The sequence below is a fragment of the Eutrema salsugineum genome, unplaced genomic scaffold, assembly GCF_000478725.1.
Source record: "Eutrema salsugineum unplaced genomic scaffold, Eutsalg1_0 scaffold_8, whole genome shotgun sequence".
NCBI lineage: Eukaryota > Viridiplantae > Streptophyta > Magnoliopsida > Brassicales > Brassicaceae > Eutrema > Eutrema salsugineum.
The window spans coordinates 3,599,331-3,620,396 of NW_006256414.1; the positions used below are offsets into that span (position 1 = coordinate 3,599,331).

General features: G+C 34.6%; 4 protein-coding genes and 2 non-coding genes across 8 annotated transcripts; 1 reads left to right on the forward strand and 5 right to left on the reverse strand.

The window, feature by feature from the left end:
* Positions 1-2,195: 2,195 nt before the first annotated feature.
* On the reverse strand, positions 2,196-3,517 carry LOC18010211 (cytosolic sulfotransferase 18). Its single transcript, XM_006392034.2, has one exon. It carries the CDS (start codon positions 3,483-3,485, stop codon positions 2,439-2,441), a length of 1,047 nt encoding a protein of 348 aa, XP_006392096.1. The 5' UTR covers positions 3,486-3,517; the 3' UTR covers positions 2,196-2,438.
* A 4,176-nt stretch (positions 3,518-7,693) lies between these two features.
* LOC18010248 (agamous-like MADS-box protein AGL97) lies at positions 7,694-8,308 on the forward strand. The gene has a single exon (XM_006392035.1). The coding sequence runs from the start codon at positions 7,694-7,696 to the stop codon at positions 8,306-8,308; it is 615 nt and encodes a 204-aa protein (XP_006392097.1).
* Positions 8,309-8,791: 483 nt separating this feature from the next.
* LOC18010249 (cytosolic sulfotransferase 18) lies at positions 8,792-9,995 on the reverse strand. The gene has a single exon (XM_006392036.2). The coding sequence runs from the start codon at positions 9,987-9,989 to the stop codon at positions 8,877-8,879; it is 1,113 nt and encodes a 370-aa protein (XP_006392098.1). The 5' UTR covers positions 9,990-9,995; the 3' UTR covers positions 8,792-8,876.
* A 1,574-nt stretch (positions 9,996-11,569) lies between these two features.
* On the reverse strand, positions 11,570-11,656 carry LOC112082494. The gene has a single exon (XR_002897172.1). It is a non-coding gene; the product is annotated as a small nucleolar RNA snoR114 (small nucleolar RNA).
* Positions 11,657-11,658: 2 nt separating this feature from the next.
* TRNAG-GCC lies at positions 11,659-11,729 on the reverse strand. Its single transcript has one exon. It is a non-coding gene; the product is annotated as a tRNA-Gly (tRNA).
* A 187-nt stretch (positions 11,730-11,916) lies between these two features.
* On the reverse strand, positions 11,917-16,193 carry LOC18010022 (splicing factor U2af large subunit B). Of its 3 annotated transcripts, none has more exons than XM_006392037.2 (13): positions 15,956-16,193; positions 15,296-15,576; positions 15,065-15,214; positions 14,698-14,771; positions 13,995-14,071; positions 13,847-13,894; positions 13,707-13,766; positions 13,528-13,588; positions 13,330-13,442; positions 12,789-13,235; positions 12,519-12,660; positions 12,341-12,408; positions 11,917-12,250 (listed from the first exon to the last, which is right to left on the reverse strand). In XM_006392037.2, exons 1-13 carry the CDS (start codon positions 16,079-16,081, stop codon positions 12,113-12,115), a joined length of 1,785 nt encoding a protein of 594 aa, XP_006392099.1. In that variant the 5' UTR covers positions 16,082-16,193; the 3' UTR covers positions 11,917-12,112. The 3 variants fall into 3 exon arrangements, with proteins under 3 accessions (XP_006392099.1, XP_006392100.1, XP_024013320.1); XM_006392038.2 differs by having other exon boundaries at positions 15,296-15,579; positions 15,956-16,192; XM_024157552.1 differs by lacking the exons at positions 14,698-14,771; positions 15,065-15,214; positions 15,296-15,576; positions 15,956-16,193 and adding an exon at positions 14,315-14,574.
* Positions 16,194-21,066: the final 4,873 nt, after the last annotated feature.

Consider the following 21,066-nt stretch of genomic DNA (forward strand, 5'->3'; position numbering starts at 1 on the left):
ATTAACTTTTTTTTGAAATTCATCTTTAGAAAGAACTTTTTAAAAACTATACAATTTTTAAAAAAATTAAGAAGAAATAAGAAATATTGTTTTCTTTGAAAATTATAAATTAATAACTCTATAAATTAATAAAATATCAAAGTCCCAACATTATTAATTTATAGAGTTTTGTTGTATAATCTTATATAAAAAAAATATTGAAATGGTTAAAAATATTTTAAAAAAGTAGCACTCATGGGATCATACGTCTCGATGTTGTCCACGAGAATGGACCGAGACCATTAGTCGAGTTATGGACCGGGCTGTGATTTAGGGTTTTGGTTAAGCAAACCGTAACACCTAAGCTAGCATGTCTGATGTGCCATGAGCTTTGTTAATTTGTAATAATCATCAACTCCTTTATATACCCTTGATCGTCAGGATAATTAACCAATGTGGGACAAAATATATGTATGATTAGCCCACAATTAAAATCAACCTTTCGTTTTAGTTCGATCACGTTTCAAATTAGCCTTTTTTATTAAAGTCACATGCACGTCATTTTCCCCAAATTCTCTTTGAAAACCCTAATTTTTATCGGAATAATCTTCTCGATTCACGACCAGTACTGTTTTAATCACGATCACGTGGACTTCTACGTGTTTTGATGCACATTTAATATTTTATTATTTGGATTTAGGTTTGGATTGTTAATTGGGCTTTATGTTCACTAACTAACTCTTGTGGATTAAGAGCATGTAGGGTTCACCAGAATATAATAATATTTTTTTTTTTTAGTTTTTCTTTTTTATTTAATTCAAAAATTATAATTTTCGACCAATCAGAATGCTTCATTTCGAGATGATACCGTCTCTTCAGGTTCGTCGGGATGATACTGTCTCTTCATGATTAAGCTCTTTTGTCTCAAAAACTGTGCCATGAACCCCTCTTGATCCCCTGATGTACATGTTCTAAGTTCATGTTAATTCTTTTTGTTGTTATTCCATTAAACACAAATTAAAGAAATAAACAAAATCAACCCATAATAAAGACTTTGATTTGGTCAAAGAGTACTTAAACACAAATTAAAGGAATAAACAAAATCAACCCAAATGCCATTAAGACTTTGATTTGGTCAAAGGTTACGTGATCAATTCATGGTAATTAAGTCACCATTATGATGATGGATACGTTTTTAAATTCTCCATTCATATACGTTGAGATTTCAAGGCAAAGTGATGATATATGTGCCACTCTTCTTCTATATAAAGGCATATTGTTATATAGAAAAACACACACACAACAAAACACAACTAAAAACAAGAGAGTACCCGTAGAAATAGTGTTCGTCAGATTCTATTCATCTGTGTACACTGTACACTATAAGCGTCAAAAAAAGTTAAGAAAAGATATCCGATCCTCTCTTTCACTACACTTCATAGAAAGTACTCATCGAAATAGTGTTCGTTACCTCTCTCTCTCTCTCTCTCCTCCTTCTCTCTCTCCTCCTTCTCTCTCTCCTCCTTCATATCCAGTATCTCTAAAGCTTTCTAAAAAATTCCCAAATGGCCAAGAAGCAAACCAAGCCCATGAAATGTGAAATGGCGGAAGAAGATGATGCTAATTCATGGCTTTGTTTTCTTCTTGGCTATCTGGGAATTTTTCAGAGAACTTTTGAGATTCTGGAAATGATGAAGTTGAGAGATATATATAGAAAGAGAAAGACTAACTAGGAAGAGAGACGAAGTAGATAGAGCCAACGTTTTAGAAGATATTTATGTGCGATTAGATGTGAATTTGTAGCGGTAATTTACTTTCTAATTTTTTTTTCTTATGCTACAAATTAATGTATTTCTTTATTTTATGAAAGTGAATCGTTCTTTTATAACTGAAAGCTTTCAATTATAAAGTTGAATATTTGGAGAACGTCAATGAGTTGAAAGATTTGCGACCCAGCCGGTTTTACGACGATGTTGAACAATGTCAGGCTGTAGTTAGATGCTGTGAAGAGTAATCAAAGAGATGGAGGTTTAGTGATTCATCAAAGGAGGATCTTCAGCTACTTAACACAAGGACGAATTAACAGTGAAGAGACGACGAAACAAATCACTAAATTTTAAGATTGCTTTACGTCCGATTTTAGGCTTATTTACATCTTATCTAGCAATGTATTTCGTTATCATTGTTATTATTTTCGGGGATTAATTAGGCTCGGATCTAACGAGATTTGCATAGGATCAAAACATTACACAAATCAGGCTACCAAATAGGCTACAAACAAAAACAAGATTTGCTTTTATAAAAAACATTTCAAATGAAGACAGAAACAAGATTTGTGCTTCCAAATTATAACATATTACAATATAGAATAATCCTCTGAGGAAATGAGCAAACTTATTACGCTGAAAAGTAAACTAAGCATAGAAGGATCAATGATTACTCATAACACGAACCGGTACCTATTCACCATGTGCAAGCAAACCAGTACCCTTGAATCTCTCATCCATCAATCCATCGATTCGAGCAGCCATCTCCGGAGTCAAGTAGTTGCTCCAATCTCCGACCTTTCCCTTTCTGAAGTAGGCACTGTTCGGATAAAAGCTAGAAGGAATGTCTTCTCTGTGTTTCTTCCCTTTTTCTCCTTTGTTGGCTTCAAGATTCTTAAGCGTCTCGAAACTGCAAAGATTCACAACTTTCTCAACAGCTCCTTCTTTCTCTTCCTCAGCTGTGAAGCCACATCCCATAAACTCAGCCAATCTCTTCACATACGGTAAAGGATCAGCTCTCATCTTCTCGTACTTGAGGAACATGACCTGATCTGGATTCTCTTGGTAAGCTTTCCAATAGGACAAGACATGATCCAAGAAAGGACCGTAAAGAGACAACCCTCGACAGAACATATCAAAAGACTCCTCAAGAGTATTAAGAGGGCCATGGTCAGATCTTTCCTTTTGGAAGAAGTTCCACATGGAGACAAAGGTGTCCTTTGGGTCTCTCCATATGTAAACCATCTTAGAACCTGCTTTCGAAATCGATTTGGGTAATAACCCGTGAGGGACATGAGTCGAGAACAGAGTGATACCTTTATCATCTTGAGGGACTAAAGGGAACTCGGCCTCAATGAAAGGGATAAGCTCGTGAGGGTTACTTTTGAGGAGAGGGTTTGAGGAATGGTCAAAGCGAGATCGAGTTTTGATAGCGAAAACTAGAGCTTTGAGCCAAGTGGTACCTGACTTTGGGTAGCTACAAACGAAAAAGTCGATGGGTCGTGCTTGGAAGAAGTCTTGCGCGTGAAGCCAACCTTCAAGAAGAGGCTGCACTATCCAATAACCACCGTACTCGATCAGAGGAGTTTTAGGTCTCCAGCCTTTGGTGTGAGGAAATGTGGCGATTAGGTCTTGGTACCGTTTCTGATTCTTCTCGAACTTTCTTGACTCGATCTCGGTCTCATCTTGGTGGTTTGGTAGGGTTGTATCGGACCTATCGGTTCGGGTTTCTGATTCCATTGGAGATAGAAAGAGAGGATGGGAGGACTCGTCTTGTGCTCTAAGGATAAGTCTGGTTTGGGTTTAGTCATGCATGAAGCTATTTGTACTCAAAAGAAGAGAGAATGTAATGTAACACCGTGTAACTAAATAGCCACGTACACTAAGAAAAAATAGCCACGTACACTAAAAAAATAACATATAGAACAAATTATTACCATTTCAGTATCTGGCAATTATGAAAAGAATCCAAAAAAAAGTTAAGACAGGGTTTAGTCATGCATGACTGGTAAGGCATGCATAAAGAACATTAAAGTATAAAGAGAAGAGGATCTTTGAACAAAGACAGAGTTTGCCAAATGGCAAAATATGTATAGTGTATGGCATATATAAAAGGAATTACCATTTGAGTATCCGATAAGTATGGAAAAAATCAAAAGGAAAAGAGGATCTTGTAACTGTAATGTAAAGTTTGTAACACCTGTAAGCAAGTAAATTTTGTTCACAAAACACCTGTAGGTAAATAAGCTTTAAATATTTGACCCCAAAAAAAAGCTTTAAATAATGGGATATTTAATTTTGCCAGATGGCGAAAAAAGTATATATAATATATGACATATATAAGGAAGAAAATCATCATTTCCCATATCGGATAATTATGGGATAAAAATCTAAATTAACAAACTACAACATATTTTCTGAAATTAAAGATATACATTATAGCTAGTTTGATATAATTACACAAACTCTACATATAAAATTATATAAATAAACATATAACAATTTTACATATACCATACGTACTACGTATATCAATAAATACTGTTTGTTTCATTTTGTTCCAAAACCTATATACTGTATTAGTTTCTTAGTAATATATAAGTAATAAAAATATATCAAAAGGATTTTAATAAATTAGAATATCGATCTGTATATTCAACAAAGAAAAACGTACATATGTGATGTATTTAATTGCCCTTATTCAATTCGATCGTTTTCGATCGATATCAAATAAATCTGACTTGGGTGGCTCAAAAGATGGTGTAGTTGACATAAAAGAATTGAGTCGTTCATGTCGTATGTATGGTATGATTTCTTTTTTTTTTGCATTCATGCCACTGCAGTTTTTATGAAAGAAACATGTTCCAAAGCACACAATATTCAGATATTTTATTAATAAAATCAAAACATCGAAGAATTTATAACAACTCTATATAAAATAAAAAAAACAATAATAAAGACCTGAAGTAAATAATATGTTTTTGTGAATGTACGACTAAATATTATGCAGATGCTTTCATCTTTGATTATGGGCTGATTAAATCTCCAGTAATATGATCGTCATATATATCTAAAACTATTTATCAACGCTTCAGATTGACTAGGGCTGCCAATCTTTTTTTATTACTCTAGGCACTAAAATCATCTCCATCCCGAACTAATAAGAGATTCTTAGTATTTTTAAGTATTAAATATAAATACAAAATGAATAAAAATCTAAGAATTCAATTCTTAAATCTCTTATTTAAGAACCTATTTTTAAGGAGTTTTTACTAACGTGGCACTCTTAACAGGGTGAAAAGTGAAGAGAAAAACAAATAGATTTATCATTTTGATTTTGTGTCTTGTAATTGATGTGGAGAAAAGTAAATAGACTCCACCACATTATTTAAAAGGAGAGGTTTAGAAATGGAGATGCTCTAAGATATTATTCCAGACAATTAATTAAAAATTTATATTTAAACTGTTTTTAGAGTAATCGTAATATATAATGAGAAATCCACCAATGCCAAATGAATAACCATTAGCAATTGAAACCGGAAAAAACTGTTGTCGGCCATCCACTTCTACTATCAGTTACCTATTCAAAACGGCTCAACTGAACTAAATATTTTCTCTTGTCAAATTCATTGAAAAAGTTTCATGTAAATAACTATCAAAAACTAAGCAAGAAAAATAGCAAAAGAAACTAAAAAGCCGATCTCAGAGCTATATAAATCTCCAACCATTGGTCTGGATCCACAGAAAACAAAACTTCTTTTTCCAAACACATGTTATCTTCTACACGAGAAATTAGTTGAATACTGCATATTTTGAATCCATATTCACGGGATTTTTTAATGATATATGTACCTTAAGGAATGTAAATATTATATTCTGAGGGATTAAAATGTTAAATTGATTGATCCACAAAAAAAAAACGTTATTTACAAAGTAGATATTGACATGTATAAAGCAAAAGCAAGTGGAAACACTTAAAAAAAAAAATAACTAGTCCAAGGTAACGACATTCCAACGGTTGAGAAGAAAAGATACCTCTTTTACGGAATTTGGATTGCGGAGAAAAAACAATTCGATTCCACACCCCTTTGGAGTTTGGAGATGAGGCAAGCTAGGTAGTCCCAAGGAATTTTTGTTTTTAATTAATAATGGATAATTCGAGCTTTTTCCACTCAATTAATATATTGGTTGCGTGATACCATCAAGTAACTCATTCATCGAATTTTGAAATAGGTTTAAACCATACCATCTTCGACTGGCCAAGTAAGAGTGGTTAGTTAATTCTGCACTTACAAGAAATTGATCTCTAGCCTAGAATAACAGGGCAACTCCTCCAAAATCGAGAACCATTATTAGCCCACCACTTGAGATCCCGAGGATAAATGGATAATTGCCTTGTACGTTGGTGTATTCGACCATTCCTTTCTCTCTATACAATGTATAAATGGTTGTTGGAAAACATACCTGGAGCTAGACATAAACATAACGAGGAAACTAAAGGACGAAGATACCTTGGATAACCAAAAATGTATTGGGTAGCTTTTTGAAGGTATAAATGTAAAAAAGCAAGAATATATAAATTTCTATATTGTTCTAATGCTTCTATATTTACTAGTGTTACAAACTTTGAATTGGGAAAGGATCAAATCAGATGCAAGAAAAAAAAGAAAAGCTAGAATCAATTTACATATAGTTGACACTTGACAGATAAGAGCTAAATTAATTAGTAATCCCCATTCTTCAACAAAAAAAAAAATTATGGTTATGTTTCACCATGAACAAAGCGTGTAGGTTAAAACTTTTATAAAAGAATTTTAAGATTAATTAGCAGGTTACCTCAAAAGAAATCTATCGTTAAAATGAAAATAAAATCTATGATTTACAAAATTTCCACAAAAAAAGGGCACTCATGGCATCATTACCCCGCAGATTGTGTCCACGAGATATGGACCGAGACAATCCGTCAAGAAACAGATTTGCCTGTAATCACCTCGCAATAGAGATTACGAACCGGGATGCGACTTAGGGATTCTAGTTAAGCAAACTCTTACACCTAAACCACATATATGTCCCTATGAGCTTTATTAATTTATCATAACCATTAACCAGCAACTGCTTATATACCACCCTTGCTCGCGGACCGAATTAGCGACTTGCGAATAAGATAGGATTAGCCCACAATTAAGATCATCCTTTTTATTAATTAAGATCGCGTGATAATTTCCCACTAAATTGAAAGTAGAAAACCATGCTTAGCTCACATGCACGTGAGCACTTCAGCTTTCCACAAATCGTCTAATTGGAAACCCTAATTTTAATAAAAAATCATCTTTCCAACTCAGAATTCACTATCATTTACTCACTCCTATTTCATCCAAAACCCAGTGTCGACTTCTGCCTGTTGTGATGCTTCTCTGTAAACAGAAGAGGACGAAAGAAGATGGTATTTCTCCTGAAAACTAAATGTAACCTTTTTCAAGGTTATGTTTTTGATGGATGAGAGAACTCGAACAATATGTTAGGGTTTCAAACATGCTCGTAGTAACCAGTAAGCGCAGTTATAACAGAGACTTTGGATATAAATTAGTTCCAATTCGGTTTAACAAAAAATTTAGCTTTGATCCAAAAACTCTGCTAACAAAAATTAGGTTTTTTTTTTTTTTAACTTTTCCGCAATTTTAAATTTCCGGAAAAAGAAATAACTGAGTCCATAAATAACAGGAAAAAGGTAAAACAAATAGAAAAATAGTAGAACTCTTGTCTATTTACTTAAGTAATTAAAGAGGTAATTTAGAAACAACCCATTATGGAAATTTCCCAAATGGGGAATCAAAAAAAAAGGAAAAATGTTAATTAAGAGCTAAGAGATGAGAAGAGAGCTTTATAAAAGAGAGCATGCAAGAAGCAAACATTCTTTGTCTGTGTAATTCGATATCTTTCTTACAAACATGGGAGGCATAAAACGTAAAATAAAAATCGAGAAAATCGAAAAGAAAAATGCAATATCGGTTGCTTTCACAAAACGTCGTAACGGTCTCTTCCGCAAAGCTTCTGAGCTCTGTCTTCTCTCTCCAGCAACTCAAATCGCAATCTTAGCGACTCCTCCTTCTTCCAACTCTCACGCTTCTTTCTACTCCTTTGGACATTCCTCTGTTGATCACGTTGTCACTTCTCTGCTTTACGAGCAGTCTCCTCTTCCGACAAACCAAGAGAACAAGCAAGGGTCAGGATTAGGGTTTTGGTGGGAAGACGAAGCCTTTGACAGATCAGAGAACTTAGAAGAGCTGAAAGATGCTACCGATGCGGTTTCAAGGATGTTGAACAATGTTAGGCTTCGTTTAGATACCATGAAGAGTAATAATCAAAGAGATGGAGGTTTAGTGATTCACCAGGAGGAGGTTCCTCAGCTTCTTAACACGAAGACGAACAACAACGAAGAGACGACGAATCAAATTACTGAATTTGAAGGAACTTCTGGTTCTGAAAGTTTGGTAAAGAATGATGATGATATTCTGCGTCTTGATGATTTTTTTACTGATCTCAAGATTGATCCATTATTTTGAATTTTTTTTTAATTTATAATAAGCTTCTTTTTATACATTAGTCCGATAGTTTTATATTAAATCTAGTGGTGTACTTATTAATTTTGTTAGGGTTTTTAAAGAACATTATGAGTTTGCTGCAATTTTCCTTGAGAAAGTATCATGTTATTTTACCTTTTTCTATACTATCGATGATTGTAAACGGTATCAGTTTATCAAATCAATAGCAAACATAACAAATATCAAGAATAAGAAAGTCTGACTAATGGAAATAAATTGATAAACCTCCTAGTCCTTTTGTTATTTAGTGAAAAACAGAGGATAGTCTGTTTTGTTCTGTATGTCATTATTGTCTGTATCGTTTTATTATTAACGAGGGAAAAGATCTTTGATTTATGTTACTTGTGGCTTAAATCACAAGTTTCAGAGGATCCAGACTTTTCACTCATCAGGCAAAGATTAATGGCTTTAAAGCCAATTATTCTATTTATAGAAACTGTACATTAGGGTAAAACATAGGCAACATTTATTCCTCTACTACTACAATTCAAAATCAAACTTAGAAAAAGAGCAAAACTTCTGCTCCAAACTAAGTATATATAACATGTTCAAGCAAACCAGTGCCCTTGAATTTGTCTTCCATCAATCCATCGATTCGAGCTGCCATCTCCGGAGTCAGATAGTTCTGCCAATCACCAACGTTCCCTTTCCTGAAATACGCACTATTCGGATAAAAACTCCAAGGAATGTCCTCTCTGTCTTTCTCCCCTTTATTAGCTTCAAGATTCTTCAACATATCGAAACTACAAAGATTCACAACTTTCTCAACAACCCCTTCATTCTCTTCCTCACCTGTGAATCCATAACCCATAAACTCAGCCAGTTTCTTCACATACGGCAACGGATCAGCTCTCATCTTCTCATACTTAAGGAACATAACTTGATTTGGATTCTCTTGGTAAGCTTTCCAATATGACAAGACATGATCTAGATAAGGACCGTATCCAGAGAAACCTCGACAGAACATATCAAAAGACTCCTCAAGACTATTGAGAGGGCCATTGTCTGACCTTTGCTTTTGGAAAAAAGTCCACATGGAGATGAAAGTGTCCTTTGGGTCTCTCCATATGTAAACCATCTTACACCCCAATTTCGAAATGGACTCGGGTAATAACCCGTGCGGCATATGAGTCGAGAACAAAGAGTTTTCTTTGTTCTTGAGAACATCAAGTTGAGGGAAGAAAGGGAACTCGATCTCTATGAAAGGAACAAGCTCATGAGGGTTACGTTTTAGGAGTGGGTTCGAGGATTGGTCCAAGCAAGATCGGTTTGCGATGGTGAAAGTTAGAGCTTTAAGCCAAGTGGTCCCTGATTTTGGGTAGGTACAAACGAAAAAGTCGTTTGGTCGTGCTTGGAAGAAGTCTTGCGCAAAAAGGCAACCTTCAAGAAGAGGTTGTATTATCCAGTGACCTCCGTACCCGATCAGAGGAGCTTTCGGTCTCCATCCTTTTGCGTGTGGAAAGGTGGAGATTAGGTCTTGGTACCGTTTCTTGTTCTTCTCGAACTCTGTTGTCTCTTTCTTGGTCTCGTCTTGGTTCAGTACAGTCGTGTTAGTTAGGGTTTCTGTTTTCACTGGAGATTGAGAAAGAGGATTTGAGGACTCGTATTGTGTTCCATGGGAGATTTGTTGTTCTGATGCCATGTAGAAGGCGTGGTGAATCCGAATTCATTTCCATTAAAGAAGTACATGTGAATATATACGCAAACACTAGAGAGGATATGAACAAAGATGTGCATATACAAACAGCATTAACACACAATATAGATTTGGCTATATCTACTGTAGAGTGATGGTGTGAGTCCGGACAAAGTTCGGATTGGGTTTGGACATGAAACTATTTTTACCCACGTGTTGATATGTCATAACCTCAAACGCCACCTATCCTTCTTAGTGTCATAATTTCAGCCATTAGATCCTACGGAATCTTCAATCCCAAGAAACTGTTTATGAGGAAGGTATTCTCGAAAAAAATGAGCTCAGTAACAAGACTACAACACATCAAGTAGATTAGAAGAGTGCGATGGTTGGACCCAACCTTCGCCGAATCCTTAATCATCACAGCTCATTGCACCAGCATAACTAAGTTATATGAGTATCTTTAACGATAAGTTATATGTGTTCAAATTCACATTTGTAAACGAGAAATTGGGAAGTTACACTAGTTAAAAGTAATTAGTTATTTGAAAGAATGATCCATCTACTTGATGTGTCCAACCATCAAGTAGATTTTAAATATAACTCTCTTCGTCAACAGATATCCTATTTTTACATTTGAATAGGCTTTCTTTATTTTAGTATAAAATGTAAAAATATCATTAGCTTTGGAACCCAAAGTCTAGGTACCTTCTCACCTCAGATTCTTCTTCAGAAGCGTGTTGTTTATAATGGGTGATCTCTATAGAGATAACAAGAATCGTCTCCATTGTTTCAACACATTCAATCACTGAGAAAAAAAAATGGCACTCATGGGATCATACAACCGCTCGACGAGAGTGGACCGAGACCATCTATCAAGAGAGAGACTTGCCCCTAGGACCCTTTGCCAGAAGGAGTATGGACCGGTATGTGACCACTTGGTACACTTGGTTAAGCAAACCTTATTGTCCCAAGCCACCATGTCCCACGAGTTGGTAATCTTAATGTAATCAACAGCTGTTTATATACTCATGATTCGGGTAGTAATTAGCCGATGTGGGAGAAATTAAAGATTAGCCCACGATTAAAAAGTTAACTAAAGGCATGCCCAACTCACGTGGCGTGCAGATCATTATTTTCTCCCACCAAATACCCTAATTGCAAACCCTAATTCCTCTTGAAATTTTGTAAGATAGCCTATTAGCATTAACTCATAGATTAATTTTTATTTTAGTCAATTTATACAGTCAATATATAATTGATGTGGAGACACACAAACATTATCCTATACAATGTTTTTGGGAATTTAAAAGAAAAAAAAAGAAAGAAGAAGATATAATCCAGTCCAACTAACAATCAGAAAGATAGCCTATTAGCATTAACTCATAGATTAATTTTTATTTTAGTCAATTTATACAGTCAATATATAATTGATGTGGAGACACACAAACATTATCCTATACAATGTTTTTGGGAATTTAAAAGAAAAAAAAAGAAAGAAGAAGATATAATCCAGTCCAACTAACAATCAGATGACTCTCCAGTCTCCACAACAAATTGTCAACAAAAAAAAAATACAAAAAGGGGAGCTCAGACAAAGGGCTATATCACATCTGAGACATCAGAGTAGTGCGAAGGACCCAACCAACGCTAAAGCCAAATCCTCACAGCTCGTTGCACCAGCCGGGAATCGAACCCGGGTCTGTACCGTGGCAGGGTACTATTCTACCACTAGACCACTGGTGCTTGTTGTTTGTTAGTTTCCCATTTATTTTCTCTATACATATTTTAAGTGAAATAGCTTCAATTTCGCAAAGACAAAGTAACACCTTCCACGCATATGTACACACTCAAAAGGTTTCTAAAATGCATTTTTTATATGTAATCTGATGTTGTTTGGTCTTTCGAACCGGTAGGAGGACAATAATAACACTTAACTCAATGGTGTTTTAATGAAAACCAAAACTATAATTATCCAACACAAACATTGATTGTGCCTAGACAATACTCCATTGATACTATTGCAGTCATTATCTAGACAAACAAATATCTCCATTTAGTAAAGAGAGACCTAAACATGTAACAAGAGAAACAAAAAGATCCAAACTTTTTCAAAGTAAAGAAAGATATCAGCCTTCGTAGTCGCCTTGTGCATACTTGTTCTCGGCGTAATACACAGCCACCACTGGGTTTCCTCCAAACTTTCTTCCGTTCATCCCCGACCTAGCCTTTGCTGCCCCATCCACATCAGCATACTCTAAGAAAACCTGCATTAATATAATAAAATATTATATCATTTAGAGGGATGTGTTGATTAATTTAGTTAAAAAAACTGTTTCTCAGAGTTGAAACCGAACCTTTCCAACTCCTGGTGTTGGATCATGATCCGGATTAGGTCTTGGAATCACAACATTCACCAAGTTACCTGCACACACAGCAATGAATTATCAAATGTTTGGACCATGTAAAAAGCCTGAATAGTATGCAAATGGCATATGTCAGAAATTTACACAAAAAAAGTATTGACTTGCTTACCGAATTTTCCACCTTCTTGTCTCATGTCCTCCATTATGTCTTCATATTCTTCATCGTCACCAAGATCATCAGCTGTAACCACTTGAGTCAAGCAGACAATCTTGGTGGGTGTGCCTCCTAGTCCAGGTTGCAGCATAAGCCTCTGTTCAAAGAAGTTCGAGACGAATGTAATCAGTATCTTCAGAAAGTTTATTCGATATAGTAAAAGCCAAACGATATATAGAGACAAAGCTTGAAGTTAACAGACAATCAATCAAGTAAGTCCCTCACCTGCAATGCAATCTGTTGTTGGGCATGAAGTAACACTTCTTCTTGCTCAGGTTTAGGTTGAATTGCACCCTGGATGGCACGCCTAACTGTAAGTGTCTTATCGCCCATCTTAATCCCGTTCAGGGCGGCACATGCGATATCGGTTACCGAAGGATCTTGGAAAACACAGAACGCATACCCCTTGGAATTTCCAGTTTCCCTGTCTTTAACCAAGTTGAAACCTCTTAGGGGACCAAAAGACTCCAAGAGCTCCCTGATCTGTTCCTCTGTGAAGTAATAAGGAAGCCCGCCCACAAAAATGCGGTCAGGACCCTCGAGCCCACCAGTAGACCCCGTAGATAATCCAACAGCAGCCAAGTTGAGATTGGGATTAGGCTGGCTCGGACCAAGAGTTGCAGCAAGGGACGGGTTATAGTCAGTTGGCCTCCTCACCTTAACAGGAACTCCCTACAGATGATCAGAGCTATGAAATCAATACTCACAATTCATATTGTAACTAACAAAACTCAACATATAACTTATAGAAGAGATAATGGATCACCTCTAATATAATGCCGTCTAATGCCATTGCGTTACTTGCCTCCTCAACAGATCTCATTTCTACAAAAGCGAACTTCTTTTCATGGTTTATATAAACATTGACCACCGCATCACCTATGAATGAAAATATGAAAAAGAGGATTAGTTTTCATCTAGATATGTCACAAATCTTGGACAAAAACAATGAATTTTTCAGTACCTGGCCCAGCAGTGTTTCCCCCAATGGCCGACATCACTTGGCTAAAGAATGTTGCCACCGACTAGAACACGGAAACCCAAACTCAGAAGTGATACAATTGATATTGCCGAAGTGATTAAAAAGACCATAGTATACGACAAGTCACAAACCCTTAAAACAAAACAAAAAGAATGACAAACCTGTTCATTTGCAGATGGTGGAAGGCCACCAACATACACTCGCCGAGCATGCCTAGTTGCCTGCGATCATAACAAATTTTTAGGAAGGGAACCTTGAAAAAAGGCAAAGATTCAAAGATTGAGATGGATTTAGATCTTACCTGCTGCGTCATTGCCTGAACTGGCATTACAGGAAGCGCGCCCAATTGCTAGGTGAGAAAAAAGAATGAGATTTTATGAGTATATTCGCATAAAAGCAAGAGAAAAGAGGAATATATACTAAGAGGCACCAAGAGTAAGGTTCTATACCTGACCAGGAACCATTGGGAACATGCTGGGGAACATTCCCGGAATAGTAGCAGTAGTTGGCACACTAGGAACCTGACCTGTTAGAACAAGTAGTACACATCATAGAGTGTTTGTCAGAAATTATTATTTTCCCGGATGAGCAAACATACCAACAAGTACAAAGCTACAGATAACACCCTCCTACCAACAAAACCCGCCAGGACAGAGTAAACCAACATCTTATGAATATTAAAAGATGAAAAGTGTAATGTAATATCTGCTTCAAAATTTGTAAGGCTAGAAAACAGGCATTATAGTTGCCAGTCGAAGACGAAGAATACCAATGACAACCGTTGCACTGATTCCTCCTTGTACAATTAAAGCTAGAGAGGTCGGCTCATTGTCAGCACAGTGGGGCAACTAACCCAACATAGCCTTCTTACTACAAAAAGACAAGGCACAGAAACAAACAAACACCACCAAAAAAAGACAAAACAAAAAAAGTTTCTCAGTTCCAGAACCACTTCACCAGGCAACAATAATAGAAAGACATCCTAAGAAGAGAACAAGACTTTAAAGTCCTCTGTTCACGAGTAAACAATGGAAATGCAGCTTACCAAATTCACACCGTGAAATTGATTATGATCTTTCCAAACTACGTAAAACCAAAAACAACAAGCAGTTAAGAAAAATAATAACATTCAGTAGATGATGAAGCATATACCTGCTGCAGCAACGGCGGCAGCAGCTAACATTGCAGAAGCAGGAGGCGCCATATCGAATCCACTCACCCTCTTGCTGAAAGAGCATAAATTAAGCGGTCAGACATCATCAGTCGAAACAACTACAAAAAATTATTGCCTGAAATAAACCTAAGAAACACACATAAACGTCAAATATTCAGATCACACTACATCTTTGGGATATCACACCAACTGCCTATAAACCTCAAGACTCTCGTAGAGATATTCTCCAGAACAGTACTAAAGAATAAGGGGTTTATTTGACTTGCTATCATTACACATTGCAATACCACCACAAAAGAAAAAAAATTGACATTAAAGATTAAAAAAAAACAGAGAACCACGTACCTCTTTGACCGTGAACGTGAACGCGAACGTGATCTATGTTCAGACCTATGCCTATGTTCTGACCTTGACCTACGTTCAGAGCGGCTCCTTGAACGAGAGCGTGACCGTCGCCTGTGCCTCTCCTCTCTGTCACGATCGCGAGACCTCCTCCTGTCGATAAAATATGACACCATCAAATTAAGAATAAACAATTTTAAAGCTGACAAGACGACTGTAACACACTATCAGTACCTGTCACGGTCTCGACTTCTGTAATGATCATCATCATCCACATCATCTCTATCACGTTCCCTTTTCTCACTTCGTTCTCTGCTACGGTCCCTATGACGATCCCTACGATGGCGGTCTCGTTCCCTATCCTTACTTCTTTCCCTATCTCTATCTCTGCTTTTCTCCCTTTCACGGTCCTTCTCACGATGGCTATCACGATCCTTGTCCCCATCTTTATCACGTCTCCTTCCCTTGTCTTTCTCCCTGCTTCTTGAAGAATCCTTTTCAAGATCATGAGACTCCTGCTGGAAACAAATGTAGAAGGCTTGTCCATAAGTATAAAACAAAACGTAAAACGCAAATAATATCTATGAAGCCAGAGGCTCCCAACAATGCAAGGCCAATGGAAGAATAATATGACCATATCCAACCCTTTACATAGCTAAAAGCATAGCCTATTTTCAGAGAAACCCTCTAAATCAAATTATCAAAAACAGAATTCAACGAAAGAGAAGAAGCAGAACATTGAAATTGGTACCAAATTACAACAGACAGACGACTAAACTGGAACCTATGAATCCTAAATTGAACACTCTTGAATTCTCATCACTCGTCTTAACACAACTACACAACGAACACGAAAATAAGCCACTCAATTGAACAAAGAGCAAGAATACATACTCGAGACTTGGAGTCTTCGTGACCGTCCTCGCCACCAAGAGAGCTAGCCAGAGCTATGTAGTTCTCGTTGTTGTTGTTTTCATCGATTGCGACGGCGACGGCATCTCTGTTACCCTCGTAACTCATCTTCTTCCCTTTGTAATCTCTTCTCTGATTGTACCTTTTGGTGAGTGTGATTGTCGGAAGAAGGTAGAAGAAAACCCTAGGGATTCTAGGAGTGATTAATGGAGAATGGATTATGAAGATTCTAGGAAGAAGAAGATTAAGAGTGGTATTATGGTAAATTTGAATAGAGTAGCTTTGCTGTTCCAGCCGAATTAACGGGCCTATACCACCAGTAGATGTGCAAAAGTGCTCCAAATTTTACAAAAACATGGGCTTACAAGTTTTATTTGGGCTTTTCAAATTTAATTTCATCGTTGCCCATGTAGAGACATTTTGACACCACAGAGGATCTGATTTTTTGATAGAATAAGTTTTTTTTTTTGCTATGACTAATAGAACAATTAGTCGATCACCAATTAAGAATCACATCTCAAGTGACAATTATCACAATCTACCTGCATAGATTAATTTTTTATAGATTTTCGAAACACCAGTTACTTGAAGATTGTTTCGTAAGCAAATAATTCTACTACGTACGTACTGTCATTTGATCTACTTCATACATACAAGATTAGTTCGAACATTTCTCTTCAACAAAAAAAAACTTCGACATTTTAAATTACAAAAAAATAAGAATACATTTACCAAAATAAAAAATAACAACCGTAGTTAATTTTAGAAAGGATTAATATATGAATACACATTTTCTTAGAATTTGTGATAGTGTTACTAGATATAAAAATATTTCATTTTATTACTTAAATATACAAATAAAATGAAATATTTGTATATTTGAAATTTTTTTGTCATCCTACCTTTTTTCTTTTTGTCATCCTACTTTTCTCGATTAAAGTTGATTGTCATTTGTCCTAGTGGTAAATCCTCTAGAAAAAAACCACCAACTAAGTTTGATTCGAATTCTAATAAATTGTGAAAAAATGCTCAATATATCAGTAGACTAAGACAGGATATTCTTTTTCAAGATCATGAGATTCCCTAATGTTAAAAGTTAAAACAGATATTATCATAGACTTCTCCATAAGTACGACGAAAAGAAAAAATGCAGATAATATCTACGAAAAGTAAATGCAATATATCTTCTTCTATCTATAGAGCACATATCTTAAAATTATCTAAAAACTAGAGGCTCCCACCAATGCAAGATCTACGGAAACATAATATGCCCAGACCCAACCTTATAGATTATGACTTGTGAGGTTCATGCTAGGTAGCAGGTTGTAGGTATACACTACACAGTATACTGCATATACAAAGTCTTCTACATTTCTTATCGAAAATGAATTATGAAGATTTTTGAGCCCATTAATCGTAATTAAACCATGGACCCATTGGTTATTATAATTAAAGGGCTTAACAATTTTGGTTTGATTTTCTTGTATGTTTTGACACAACCCCGTTTTACCGGTTGAAGATTAGAAATTTAGAAGCTTCCAATATTTTGCTAATCGAACCTTTGTTCATATCTTTTACCATAATAATATTGTAAAAGAAAAACACATAGTTTCACTGGTGACAGATAGAAGCATAGCTGTATAGATTAGAGAATAGAGATCAAGCATTAAAAGACTCAAAATGATAAATCAAACCTAACTTTCTGTTGTGGACTTGTGGTTATTGTAATTAGTTTATTTATCTTACACTGTTTTCTAAATTTAATATCAATGTTCAAAAAATCGGTAGGCAATGGCTAGACAGGTGATAGAAGACTAGCGCCTAAGCGGATTAGTTGGAGACTAGGTAGAGCCTAGGCGTTAGCAAAATTTTTGTTAATTTTTATAAATTTTATATCTATATATCATATTTTTAAAAAAATTTAATTGTTTTCTTAAAAAATACTTTATCAAAATTTATGTTTGAATAAAAAAAGTAAGAAAAATTAATAATTATTATTATAAAATAAAATTCAACAAAGAATCAACTAAAAATCATCAAATTCTTCAAACTAAAATAAGTTTTAATCTAAAAATTTTTAAAATGTAAAGCAAAGAAAAATCTATCTAACTTATTCTTCAAACACATCCATATCCACCACCTGCTCATTTTCAGACTCAAATTCAAAATCAATAGCTATATCATTTTCATCGTCGGAATCGATATCTCCTCTAGGCTCAACATTAAAATTGAAAGTTGAAACTAGAAACAGAGCATAAACAAAGTAAACAAAGATGAAAAAACAAATTTAGAGAATACAATATAGTTATATAATATATACAGATAGATAAAGAGAAGATTAAACAAACTCGTAGAGTTTAGCAATAGAAAATGATGATCGCTTCTTGTAGTTTATGAAGGTGAAATAGTGGGGAGGAACGAAGATGATTATATTAAGTTATTAACCTTAATCTACGTTTTAAATCTTTTTTTTCTCTTTTCTATAAACCGATGTTGGTTTACTATCCATGGATAAAAACTTTTATGGCTGGGGTGAGCGTTCGAGTTATCCAAAACCGTAAAAAATTGACTAAAAAAGGATAAAAATAATTAATCTGATTTGGTCGATTTTACCGATTTTTCCGATTTTCTCTGACTTGGTCCGATTTTTTACTAAACCGGATTTTCTTCACTGATTTTATAAAAATCGAGTCGGCTAAACCCGACTAGCCGACTAGGCCGATTTTTTGAACACTGTTTAATACATTTTAGTTTTAACATAAACAGATAATTCTAAATACATCTGAATCTAAAAATTCTAAAAATTTGAAAAGGTTTGTAAACATCATTTTGTAATGAAACTGAATAAGCATATTTTCTCAATAAAGACTAAAGAGAACGGTGCGTCGGTGACCATTGGATTGCTAATCCATATTGATTTAGTTTGCGTAATTTTTTCTTTTTGGTCAAACAATTGACAATCATAATAATCTATCTTTTGAAGAATGATATGTTTCTTTCGAACCAAGATATGTAGCAATCTCCTTACAAATGTTACAAAAAGTAATCGTGCTGATTTTGAACCTGATATGTTTTTATTTCTCTTTTGGTTTCCTTAAGACAGTTTTTGGTTGAGTAAAAATATATAGAAGAAAACAGAGCATGAGAGTAGAGAGATGCATGAATGATGAGAGTGAAGAAAAAAAAGGAAGAAATGGGAGGAATAGAGAAATAGACGATTGATGTGACATTGACAAGTGATAGAAATCGATAAAGAGGAAGAAACAAAAAATAACGAGTTTTTCCTTCTTTTTTTTAATGGCCACAACGTAAAAGTATCTAATTTTTTCGGTCTAAAAATAAGTTTTACATTTTCTTGACAATTCTATTTTTCAGTTTTTCTGTTATTGTTTTCTTGGCATTTAATTTGTTATAATATCTCACTTTTTGTATTGTCACAATCTTAATTCCAACAACTGACAAACTATCTAGAATCATAATTCAATAAATTGAAGCCAACATAGTATACTTATCATTAATACTTACAAAACTCGATAGCTTGTAATTAGATGGACGTCCTAATCATAGCCACAATAATAGTCAGACAACTTACAAAATCTCTAAAAAACAATGATTTAATTTAAGGTGCTGCTTATATAAAAATTGTGGATAATCGATCCTTCGTGTGGTGGTTGGGGAACGTATCAGATCCATATTAGAGAATTTAACTGTTTTAACACTAAGAATTAATTAGGTTAAACAGTATTTGAATAAGATAAATTAAAGAAGGTAATCAAGCTTTTGATACTTAGCAACGACGAGTACGGCAAGGAGAGGGACAAATTAAAGGCAGACATCGAAGAGGGCCACTCTCTCCTTTTGTCTCGATGCGTTACGTGACAACCACATCACTTCTTCTTTTATTTTATTTTATTTTATTTTCTTTTATATATACTTTCTTCGCAATCACATGCAATTCTTATGTTTTCAATTCATTATTTCGTCCTTTCCATTTCTAACAACTATTATCCTCCCCCTTTTTTATTTAAAACCTGTTTAGACTTTTTTAAAACAAACCGAAATTTGTTAAATGATTGTTTATTTGTCGAATAAAATGATTGTTTATTTCACAAGAAAAGACAGATATGTATTTACTGTTTACCGTTTACTTTTGGAGTTTTCGTCTTGTTCGCAGATATGTCGACGAATAAAAACACAATGATCTTTAACAAAAAAAATAAAAACACAATGATAAGAATTTCGTACACATTACACATTGAATTTTTTTTTTTTAAATGAATCACGTAGATTTTATGGATATGACGTAAAGGAAGTAAAGGCATTAATTTTGGAGACAACTTTTGTATATAAATTTGTACGTCTCTTTGATGCAAGAAAAAAAAAGTTATTTTTTGGAGAAGTTGTTTTTTTTGATAAATTTCGTAAATAATACTTTTAGTCTTGATCTTTTGCACACAAAGAAGTCATGATTTTAAATTGTAGGTTATTTGTAATTTTGGTTGATTTTTGTTCTTCTTCAGAATCTTAATAGTCAACTTCAAAATATCAAAGCCTAACCAAAATGTCCATAATTAAAATTCACTCAAAACAATAATCGAATCTAGCTAGTGATTTTAGATCGAAAACGATTTGATAACTTTCTTATACGTTTTCGTTACCCAAGCTAACGGCCTACATTTTAATTTAATAAATAAATAATATATTATTGAGACTAAATTACATGAAATGAAAAATGTTGTGAGTGAAATTACAAAATCTGCATATAATAATCTATTTTCTATTAAAACTGTAATCTAAATGAAAATATTTCAGTTTAATATAAGAAGTAGTCTAATTTTATATCGAATTGTCGTGTTTCATGTATTTTTCTTAATGACAGCTACATCATAGAATTTTCAATGTATACATGATCTTCTATGTCAAATTTAGTATGGTTTTTAGCTATTTCCCATATACGATTGTGAACGACCTCAACGCTGGACTCCGGTTTTGTAATGTAGTATAGACTTATAGTTTCCCATATGCGATGATGACCCACGCTTTTGATTTTCAGATTACAATTATAGTTTGAAAGAAAGATTTCATTGGATGCT

Bases quoted from the DNA above. Each gene is read 5' to 3' on its own strand.
- LOC18010211 (XM_006392034.2), bottom strand. From the start codon at position 3,485: ATGGAATCAGAAACCCGAACCGATAGGTCCGATACAACCCTACCAAAC.
- LOC18010248 (XM_006392035.1), top strand. From the start codon at position 7,694: ATGGGAGGCATAAAACGTAAAATAAAAATCGAGAAAATCGAAAAGAAA.
- LOC18010249 (XM_006392036.2), bottom strand. From the start codon at position 9,989: ATGGCATCAGAACAACAAATCTCCCATGGAACACAATACGAGTCCTCA.
- LOC18010022 (XM_006392038.2), bottom strand. From the start codon at position 16,081: ATGAGTTACGAGGGTAACAGAGATGCCGTCGCCGTCGCAATCGATGAA. The intron at 13,589-13,706 runs GTTTGTCATTCT...TCCGTGTTCTAG, and splicing joins CACCATCTGCAAATGAACAG to TCGGTGGCAACATTCTTTAG. The intron at 12,409-12,518 runs GTAAGCAAGTCA...CTGTGTGTGCAG, and splicing joins ACAAGAAGGTGGAAAATTCG to GTAACTTGGTGAATGTTGTG.